This window comes from Pteropus medius, unplaced genomic scaffold (assembly GCF_902729225.1).
Source record: "Pteropus medius unplaced genomic scaffold, Ma_sr-lr_union100, whole genome shotgun sequence".
In the NCBI taxonomy this organism is placed as follows: Eukaryota; Metazoa; Chordata; class Mammalia; order Chiroptera; family Pteropodidae; genus Pteropus; species Pteropus medius.
Window position 1 is genome coordinate 10,738,688 of NW_024350319.1, and position 11,167 is coordinate 10,749,854.

The 11,167-nt window shown below is 35.6% G+C and overlaps 1 protein-coding gene and 1 pseudogene across 16 annotated transcripts in view; one reads left to right on the forward strand and one right to left on the reverse strand.

Moving 5' to 3' along the window:
* The window catches only part of FUBP1 (far upstream element binding protein 1), a 32,380-nt gene extending 24,885 nt beyond the window's left edge, over positions 1–7,495 (reverse strand). For 6 of the 16 annotated variants that reach the window (XR_005647746.1, XM_039838656.1, XM_039838665.1 and 3 more), the window contains exons 1-3: positions 7,254–7,494; positions 1,183–1,273; positions 290–352 (exon numbers count right to left, since the gene is read on the reverse strand). Coding sequence is in view for 14 of the 16 variants with exons in the window: in XM_039838656.1 (XP_039694590.1) it covers positions 290–352; positions 1,183–1,273; positions 7,254–7,373 (274 nt within the window). In the remaining 2 variants the exon portion in view is untranslated. Of the gene's footprint in view, positions 1–289; positions 353–1,182; positions 1,274–5,631; positions 6,004–7,253 lie in introns of those variants that run through there. The other 10 variants (XM_039838667.1, XM_039838659.1, XM_039838658.1 and 7 more) reach the window with 6 other exon arrangements.
* Positions 2,505–2,623, forward strand: LOC120583406 (uncharacterized; annotated as a pseudogene).
* Positions 7,496–11,167: the final 3,672 nt, after the last annotated feature.

Genomic DNA, 11,167 nt, shown 5'->3' on the forward strand with positions numbered 1-11,167 from the left:
CCAAACATTTCAAGGCATAAACTTCAGCAGAAAAACTCAAAGCAACTACATGACTACCTTCATCTACATCCTTTACACAGATGAATACAATGCATACCTTAGAATAGACAACCGACAGCTGAATGTACTACATTCTCCTCCCCCCATCAAACTTAAACGATTAAACATCAGAATGTGGTGCAGCAAAAATTCAGACACATACTCCAAGAAATATTTGTGTCCATATAAGAATCCACTGGTTTATTTCACGTTTACATACTAAACACAGGTAATAAATAAAAATTCCTGCCTTTAAAAGGAGAGGGCATTCCCTCCCAGTGTGTTGTACTGCTCGGACTTGTCCAAGAGCCATCTACACATAAAATAAAAAGAATACATTACATACAACATCTGAAGCATCATTAGCTTTTTTTTTGTATATTAAACCTCACTATAATGTGAAAGTCACTTATATAAACTAAGTACTTCTTGGTAAAGCTCAAATACATCTCTACAGGCTCATTCAGAACCTCCTAAAAAAAAAAATAAAGGGCAAAAGAAATTTTATCAAAATTCATACATCAAATCTAAAGCAAAAATACTCATGGACTTCTAAGTTCAGAAGCTTCAACAATTTTTTTTTTTAAAGTACAAGGCACTGTAAGTCTACTGCTTTAAGCCACATTGAGTTAAACCTGAAACACAAAACAAGGTACTAAAACAAACAAAAAAGTAACAAAAAAAGGTATAACCTACAACACACTAGAGTAGCAAACTATAGCAACTTCAACCTTTAAAATGAAATTTGAAATAACAAAATGACAAAAATATAGCATATAAAGATTAATTCATGTATGGTAAGAAAAACCTGTGAAATGTGAAATGTCTCCTAAATATTTATGTTTTCGTTCCCCTCACCCCCCACAGTATATTAACAAGTCGTCTGTGCAAACTGTCATTCTGACATAAGTCTAAAAGAAAATGATATTTTCTAATTAAGACAAGACTGGCTGGTTAATTTAAATTTTACCTACCTTGTCTAGGTCTCTTTTTCCCCCTTTTCTTTTGAGGCCAATATAAACCTTACAATTTTAGGAACCTTATGATAAAAGTATGTTTCAATAAAAGAACATTCGAAAAATACTGAAAATTACTTCAACTAAGCTGCATAAAACAATTAAAATACTTATGGCTATAACTTACCTCCATCTTCCAAAGGTCTTTTTTGTCCCCCATAACCATAGTCATTTGAATTCAGTGACGTACCAGCATCACCTCCAATTTTTGCTGCAATCTTTCAAAAACAAAAACACCATCATTAAGGATAGCATCATAACTACTATATACTATTCAGTACTCAATTTCCTCACATAGTTACTAATACATGTATATATGCCAAATATCTGACATAACAAAATGAAAGTAAAATTTTAGTTCATTATTACTATTAATAACTTCAGAAAGTTAAGAAATAATCATCATCTGGAATAAAGCTTCTGCTATATATCTCTGTAAGAACAAAGAGGTAATCAATTAGGAATCTTTAGAAAACTGTCCAAACAACTTTGAAGAAAATCTGGATCCTAATTCTCTCTTTTTCATGGCTCTCTCCCATGACTCTTCAAGATGTGTATAGGAACAAAGAATGTGAACACCTTGTGGGACTCTAAGGTTGTGCTGTCTAATAGGGTACACAATAGCTACAGTGATTACTGAGTACTTAAAATGTGGCTAGTCCAAACTGGAGATGTACTTTGAATATAAAATACACATTGAAAATCTGGAATTAATATAAACAATGTAAAGCACCTCAAAATTTTTTATACTGAACATATTAAAATGGTAATATTTTGGATATGTTGGATTAAAAGTGACTTGCATTTAATTTCTGTTGGATAATCTTGTTCTAAAGAAACATGGGGGCGAGGGGAGCCTGGCAAGCTGTATCTCCAAGAATGCTTCAACTACAGAGTCACAAGTCGTTTTATCCTTTAAGACTTAACTTTAGAGTGGGGCAAATAATTGCCTTCACTTGACTATATAAACATCACATAAGAAATATCAGCCACAACCACTGGACATTTACTACATCACTGAAGCTGGGTGAATGGCTTATCAAAGTTCATTTCGTTATTCTTTCAATTTTGAGTATGTTTGAAATTTTCCATAAAAAATTAAATGGAATATTAAACTCTTGGTGATTGGAATTCCCCCAAGATGTCCTGATATGAAACTAAATCAACTACCTTGAGCTTCATAACTAGGAAAACTAGAGACAGAATATATTCAGTGACTTGTTTTAAATCCAATATGTACCACTTAAGTCTTACACTTACACACACACACACACACACACACACTTACCAGTATGTATGTATCATCAGTTCCTACATATCACTGTACTTCCTAAGGTTCTTAAGATTTCCATTTTCCTCATTTGTACATGCCAACACCTATAGCAAAGCATATTAGGATTAAATATAAAAATGCTTGTTTAAAAAAAAGGTATAAAATTTTATTTTCCTGTCTATGGCCATGCTACCCTGAACAAGCCCAATCCCGTCTGATCTCGGAAGCTGAGCAGGGTCGGGCCTGGTTAGTACTTGGATGAGAGACCACCTAGGAAGACCAGGTGCTGTAGGCATAAAAAATAAAAAAAATAAGGGACTGTAAACCAACAAAGTCCTTGCAATCTGTGAGGTCAACCAAGGGTTGCCTCGCCTAAAAAAAAAAAAAAATTTATTTTCCTTACTCTATACTCTATATGGTCAATTTAACCTTCCTTAATCATCTTTCACTTTCTCAAAAGCCTGTTCATACCTTTGAGCATCTAATTAAAATCTTATTTCTTTTCTGAAAGTTTTCCTCACAATTTTTCTACCCTTAAATTTTAAAACACTTAGCACTGAATTGTTCCTTACGAACTTAAATACACCGCCAGGCACTAATAGGCATATTGATATTAAAATTATTTCAGGCCAGAGAAAACAGTAGTACTAATGATAAGAAAATGGTTTAGATTGAATATCTTCTGCAATTAGCTTTTAGAAAAGCTCTATGAATCTGCAAAGCAGCAATCTTCGAACTCCAAGAAACTTCTGCACAAAGAAAGGATACTTATTTATACCTATTTCTTGAACAGTTCTAAAAACTATCCAAATAAACATGAAAGTTGATACTCGATTCAGTCAAAAGAACCAGTATCATCTCAAAAATTCAAAACTATTACAAAGACATTTGGGAAGCGCTTTTAGTAAAAATACTAACAGATTGGACTACTTCTCAAAGATTTATAGAAAATACACATTTCCTATGTCACTACAAGGAGAATTTAAGAGAAAGTCATTCCTAAAATTCAATCTCCAACTAAAAAAAATTCTTAATAGACTAGAAAAATTAAAAGTAAGCAATTTCTTTGATTTTAATTTACAGTAACTCAAGCTTTCCATTTGGACCTTGCTCTACTGCTCAAATGAGTAAATTTTTTTATGCTTTGTTTTAGCATTTTCCGCCTTCTTCAATGACTATTCTTATAACCTAAGAATTCTGGAATTGAAAGGAAATTTAAGAGATTACTTAGTCATACCACCTGATTCTAGAGTAAAACCAACCAACCAACCCACCCTAAAACTGAGAGCAGATTCTCAGAAGTAAGTTACCTAAGTTGACTAGCTCCTAATTTTCAATCCAATACATGCTTCCTTAGGCTGTAGAGTACAACTGTGATTTGGGATGGGTTATAAATCTGGTTCAATTGCTTTGGGTCCTTGCCAAATTTTCCTACATTCTGTACCTTATTTACCTTATCTACACAAAGGAAATAATAATTTCTATACATATCTTGTAGGATGGTTGTGAGAATTAAATGAATACCAGGTAAGTTTAGCACAGAGCCTAATATGTAGCATATAAAATTGCCAGTTATTACAAACAAATCAGCATCTTATAATTCAACTACAAGCAGGGTCCACATGACTTCAAATATTTGATTTTATAAATTTAACCAAATTTTTATTGGTCCTGGCCAAAGATATAGTTGCATTCTGCTTGTAAAAACTGTGCCTGTGGGACAATAAGGTATACTATTTTTCTTTCTATCTCCAAGATCTAACATAGCCATAGGCATTTGAGAAATGAAAGAATTTTCAAAACACAATTTTATTGCTACTTTAATCCATTAAAGATTTTTCTTGATTCAATTCAATAAATATTGAGTATATACTATGGGCAAGGTCCTGATGGGATTCTGTTCCCATGCAACAAACATATGAAGAGGCTTAATGGACACTAGAAATATCACTAGGTTACCACATTAACACTGTCCCCTTCAAACACAAGAATTTTTGCTTATATTCAAACTTTGCTATTCTGCACTGAAGGGAGGAGTGGTAACTAAAAAGTCAAGAATTCTATTTTATAAAATTTTCACCACATTCAAACAACATAATGCAGTCTGAATCACTTTTACAATGATCAAGGAAGAGATTTCAAGAATAATTGAGTATTTAATGGCTAATTTATTAATTTTTTAGAACTGAAATGAAGTTTGATATTCTTAATTTGTGATCCACCATTCTAGTCACCTAGTCTTAGCCTCTGATTCACTTCAATCTTCATATAACCTTAAGAAAAAGTAGATGTTTTAATTTTCCAATTTTCGGAAACAGAATTTTAGTGTGATCATCAAAGAATCTCAACTTCACCCTATGGAGTCACTACCTGAAATACAAAAATATAAATTTCTAAAGTGTACAGGTTGGAAACCTGAAACTAGAGAATCAATCTGGAGCTCCTGTACTGGATTTAGCTGACAGTATTATAAAAATCTGCAAATTTCACATTGAAAATAAGCTATTAAGATTCTCTGAAATAAAAGATTTAGCAACTTGGCCTAAATTACCAGATGGCAACAATCAGCTAGAGTAAATGTTACAAGCATTTACTAGGTAGAGAGCAGGGCTATCCTGCTTTCCTTCATAATAACTGTCCAGCCAAAAACGCCTATAGCATCCCCAATGGTACATAGTGCTTTGAGGGCCAAGAAGCTGTTCTTATACCTCTTCCTTCTAAAGAACATAGCATAATACTCTGGACAAAGAAAAGAAACAAAGTTAGATGAGGATTTTTAAACATAATTCATTATTCTTTGGGAAAAAGTATTAACCTAACTTGTTTCTTCAGTCCTAATACTCTTTCCTATGTTCCACTTATGTAAGACAAGCAGCTACAACTGATAGAGGCATCCTCAAAAGTAATCAGAAGGGTTAATTCGACTCAAAAGCTAAATTTGGGAATCTTAGATTTAAGAACAATTCTGTAAAGAAACAATCAAATCATTACAGTCAAAATCATCTGTAAAGAATTATTATTACCGCAAGGGCATGGGGCAGCTGATCTACTGGCATATAAAAGAGTATGAGAAATTCCACAGTTTGAGGACTATTTCTATTAAAAAAGCAATCTAACTTAATCAAGAAATTATAGCTTAGTCAAATAATGAAGTCCAATTTTTAATTAAAGCATGGCAACCCAAAGTCTTTGAGATGCTGTATTCACCTTTTCTTAACTCATTTTCTACCCTCTTTCCCCCACCCAACGTTACCCCTCCAGTGACTTCACTCTTGGGTTCCTGTTATTGCAAAAAGCCCATACCTTTGCACATGTGCTTCTTTTCTCCACTGGTCAGACTCTCAGTCATTTTTTAATGCCTTAAAATACCAGTCCTTTACTTTGGCAGTTAGGCACCCTGCTCCTTGGTGTTGTGTACAGTGACTAACTCAAAGTAGGAACTCTATAAATGTTTACAGAACAAGTAGATTAGCAGTATACATATTTTGTCCACTCCTCTCTGAAAGCATTCATCAAATACAATTCATTTGCATTTAGTTCCTTTAACCATAGCATAGCTTCTTAGAAGGCAGAAATCCAATTCACACAACTAAAAATTCTCCAGTATCTAAGTACAGTGTGTGGCACATATTAATTCAATACGCTGGCTGATTAAAAATAATTCAGGTTGAATTTTCCAAACCAATCTAAAATCGCACTAAGAGTTCCTGTCACTATAAAAATGTTTCAATCACCATTATAAATGTTCAAAAGTAATAAAAAGTAGGTAAAAAACCCACAGAATATTAATGACTTTTGTTGACTTCTCTGAATATAAACAAGTCCAGGTACATTTTTGTTTATAACGTGTTTACATTATTTAAAAAGGAGTGATTTGTTACACCACTACAGATTTTATGAATTTTGACTCAAATAATCTTTTAACAGAACTGAAGAAAAAAATAAGTGAACTCCTAATGCAACCAAAGCATTTCACAAAATCTCTTTCTCATTACCATTCGCTTAACACTATGTCTAAATATGTCTAGCACTTATTATGCATAGTGTCATAACAAGAATGAGATTACTTTTGCTTATATCCAAGTCCATACCAAAAGCAAACATCTTGAAGTTACAATTTTATGAAGGGACTACCTAATAAAGATTAAGTTAAAATTAAGAAATCTTTAAATCTCCTGGAGTACATGTATTTCTTTCACAGCCTTCGTTTGTGAAAGAAGTGCCTTCAGGGCAAATGTACGCACCTACGTAATACAAAGAGGCCTGGTCAGTTTGCGACTGTGAACAGAGAGGCAGATTCAAATAGAAACTTGGGGGTATAATGGGCCTGAAGCCATTTTGAGAAATAAGGGGGAAGGGCTGTTATTACACACTGACACGTAAATCCCGCCCTGAGGAAGAATTCCAATCCGGGATGTCTGTACTCTTAAATCTCTTCCTTGTAGGTGAGAGAGCTTGAATGAGCTAGAAGCTGTGAAGACTTTTAATGACATATCCCTTATCTTACCATGGCTCCTGTGGACAGATCTTAGTTCTTTCCCAAACTCATTACCAGAACCTTCCATACTATTGTGTAAAACTACGCGCGCTTTATCCCATGGGAAAAAAATGTTCATTCTGAGGAAGAGGAAATGCTCAGCTAACTCCTAGGAAAAAGCAGCTTGAGTGCCGCAGAAACAGGAGAAGGTCCTAAAGCCATTTTTACGTAGCACGCGTTGAGGTCCCAAGTGGCTTAGACAGTAAGAATACAAAACCGAGTTCCAGCCTCTAATCGGTATTACTTGGGAAAATGTGAGCCTCCTCACATTTCAGAGCCCGGAAGGACACTTCTTTCCTCTTCCTCACGCGCGAAGAAGTAGCGGCCTACTGAGCCAGTGGCCAATTACCGTGAGCTGTTGGGATCCCGCCGCGCGGTCCAGACTTACCTGCCGGGCTCTCTGCAGCGCATCTTTGAAAGCATCGTTAACTCCTCCACCACCACCGCCGCCTCCTCCACCACCAGCTGAGCCAGAGGAGGGTGGAGGCACTGTTGAATAGTCTGCCATGTCTACCCTACCGTGGCCGCTACCGCTTCTTCGCAGAGACCTTCTCTTCAGCCAACTGCTAAGAAAGAAAGAAAATGGCGGCCGTTGAGACTGTATCACATTCTTGTGCGACCATCGTGCCGTAAAGGGGCGGAGACTGAAAGAAATCTCGCGAGGTTTTAAAGCAAGGCGCTCTGGAGGTGGGGCAAAAAAAAAAAAAGGAAAGACAGAAAGATGTCGCGAGATTTGTGTTTAAGCTTTCGCGAGAAAATGGTTTATTTTGGCGCCTCCTCTCCGCGCGGTCTTGAGTTTCCGCTGTGTGGCTGTTCCTCCCGGGTGATGGGTGAAATAGGCAAGGTGACCGCGGTAGCCTTGAGTTTCTGAAAACCTGAAAAAACAGTAGTGTTCTTTAACGGTCGCCGCCTAAGGGACGTAGTGTCAGTGAATTTTCCGCCAAGGATAATTCTTTGTATCCATGGGGAAGAGAGTGGCGTCACGAGTTTAACGATCCTACAGTGTCTGAAGAGTGCGGCAACCAGAAGTGCGCCTGGGAGAAGCGCGCCCTGCACGCCGCTCTGCTATGCTCCCGAAAACGTCCGCCCGGTCTAGCCGGAAGTCGGCATGATTTTCAGGGTAGTAAAGTGTCCCAGTATTTTATTTCTAGATTGTCAGAATTTTGAGTTTTATCACAAGCGGGGATGAATTCAGGCTGGAAGCTTCTTAGTTCTGGAGCTGATTTCCGAAGTTTTTGTGTAAATGTGGATGAAACTGTAACAATATGACTGCCGTAATTGTTCCTAAAATTGTTTTAACCAGACTTAACCTAGTATTGTATGTGTCCGTGACCAGTTTTATTGAGGTACTTGTAATTAAGAACATCCAATTTTTAACCTAAATTGACTTTATAGGTTAGAAATAATTTCTACCTGTGAGAACTCAAATGTAAGGTGATATTCTGAGTTGTCATTTTTAGATCGTTTAGTATTTTCTGTTATTTCCCTAAGTTACTAAATTTCAGACCTTCCTAAGTGTATCGTGGCATGTAAGTTACTGCATAAATAGTTCCAGACATACCAGGAAGATGCTTTAGGAGACAATTACAGTGACTTTTTCCAAATTATTTTCTTTTTGATGACAATGAGGTAAAATTAACTTTACCAACTTTGGCATTTTGTGTTTTATTAATTGGGTCTAAAAGAGTACTTTTCTCATGGTTAGTCTTTGAGTAATTGAGAGAAATGCGTGCTGCAGTCTTCCGATACCTAAAACTAATGTATCCACTTGTTCAAGGCCCAGTCAGTCAGATAACTAAGTTACATGCACATAGAAAAAAGCGAGTTATTTTCCTTGAGCTATTCCTACCATCGTATCCATTTATATCTTTTTCACTGATTTTGGGGTAATTTGTATTTGGAAAAGCAGTGACTGTTGGAGTACAGGTTTAAGAAAGCTGGTAAAAAGGAAAATTAAAAGCAATGTTGGTATTGCTAACTGGAAGTATTTAAGTTGCATTTTAAGAAAGTTCAAAAAATGGCACTTATTAATTGGTAATTGATTTTCATATTTTGTTAGACTGACTTAAACAATCAGACCTTCTGATCAACGATATTAACCAGAGTTGTATAATTTATCTCCAAACAAATAAACTTTATTTCATGATACAACAATTTTTGTTTCTCTAAATATTGAAAATAAATGACCCCCATTTCTAGGTTTTTTTGGTTTTTCTGTTTTTTTTGGGGTTTTTTTTTGGTGGGGTTCTTTGTTTTGGTAGATTCTCCTGGAAGTGTGGGTCTTCTAGGATGAGAACCAGTTAGAATCTGTCTAGATCAGGATTTCTCAACCTCTGCACTATTAGCACTTTTTAACCATACAATTCGTTGTTTTGCTGTACTGCTATGTATTGTAGTATGTTTAGCAACATCCTTGGCTTCTACCCATAAAGGCCAGTAGCAACCCCTTCCTCCCCAGTTGTGACAACCAAAAATGTTTCCAGGCATTATAGATATCCCCTGGGATGCAAAATCGTTCCACGTTGGGAACCACTGGTTGCCTTGATTCCTGTCCTTGCCTCCATCAGGAAGACCTATTTACCATACTTCTGAAGTATATTCCAAATTGCATTATTTCATACCTCTACTACTCCCAAGTTACCACCACCTCACTCCTGGACTGTTAGCGTAACATTCTAGTGGTTTTTCTGCTTCCATCCTTACCTCTCTACAATTTACTCTAAAAAATTATGAAATTATGTAAAGTGTATTAACTACATGTTAAGTCTCAGAGGTAACAACCACCCACTCTCTAGAAATGTTACCCGAAGCATAGACCGTTAATAGTACTTTTGCAGCTCAAGGTGCTGCTACCTGATGTATTATAGTTGTTTCATTTTGTGGCTGCTTGAATGATTTCTTTAAAATGTAAATCAGATCATCTCACCATGTCTTTTCACTTTAAATCCTGTCTCCTGGAGTGAGTGGCCTAAGGGCTCCTGTAACCAGGTCACTGTGACTATACACTCCTCCCTCTCAACACTCCTCCCTCTCATTCCACTTCCAGCTATTTGGCCACCTTGCTGTCCAAGATCTTTCCTACCTCTAGGAGTATGCTTTTTCCTCTGCTTGGATGCCTTTATAGACTTTCACATGGGTGATTTGTCTTCATTCAGGCCTCAGTTCAGATGTAATCTCCTTAGACCATCTCTGACCTCTGGTTGTGCCATTCTGCAACCACTCTATCCCATGCCATGTTCTCTTTATAGCATTTATCTAAAATTTTATTCTGTGTTTACTTATTCTCTCTTCCATTAGAATGTAAACTGGAGAGCAAGGATCTTATCTAACTCTATCATTGACCAGACCCAAACATAGAGTCTTAGCATTCTAAATATTTGTTCAATGAATGAATATTGAAAACATCTGCCTCAACATTTTAGTTGGTTTTGTGACATTGGGCGAGTGACTTAGTCTCTGTGTGTCAGATATCTACATTATGTTCATGACCTGCCTTGCTATCTTTGGGTGAGATATCTCTGAACATTTCAGAAACCGTAAAGTGCTATGCAAATGGAAATTGTCAGTATTAAACATATAATTTGGCTTCTGGTATATCATAATTGGGAAATGCTATGTTGAAATTTGGGATTTTGAAAGCATCTGTCTCAAAAAACTGGCCTCTACCCAGTTCTTGAGTGTTTAGCTAATTCTACAGCATATATTCCAGTAATTTACAGTAAAGCTAATAGTAATTCTTCAGAATATAATATAAAATGAAACTGCAGAATATACATATAATATATATGGTTTCATAATTTACTTTAAATTGGTCCATACTTATTCCAAATGTGTTTCCAAAGCTGTGTCAGCAGCTACCTCCAAAACTAATTTTGCATGTTTCCTCAAAACCAAAATGTCTAAAATGAATTAATATATTTACAGTCTTCTCCCTTTATTTCGTGTTTAAAAAATGTTTATTTTTTCCTTCCTTCCTTGGATTATATATTTATGCATCAATTCTTTTACTTCTATTACATTTATCTTTTTTCATGAAATTTTTAGTCAACTATAGATCCAGATTAAAAATAATCTTTTTCCATTAAACTTAACCTGAACAATTCCATTGATATCTTATTTAATTTCAGTGGTTGTCTGCATCAGTTACAGAGAGCTTTTTTAAAAAATAAAGGCTGAGCTCTAACCCCTACTCTCTGAGATGAGTTTAAATATCTAAAAACTTTCTAAATTGATTCATACTTGAGAACCATTGAAATATAACAAGTCTACATGCACTCTTGCTTATTTTTAATGCCTTGCAAT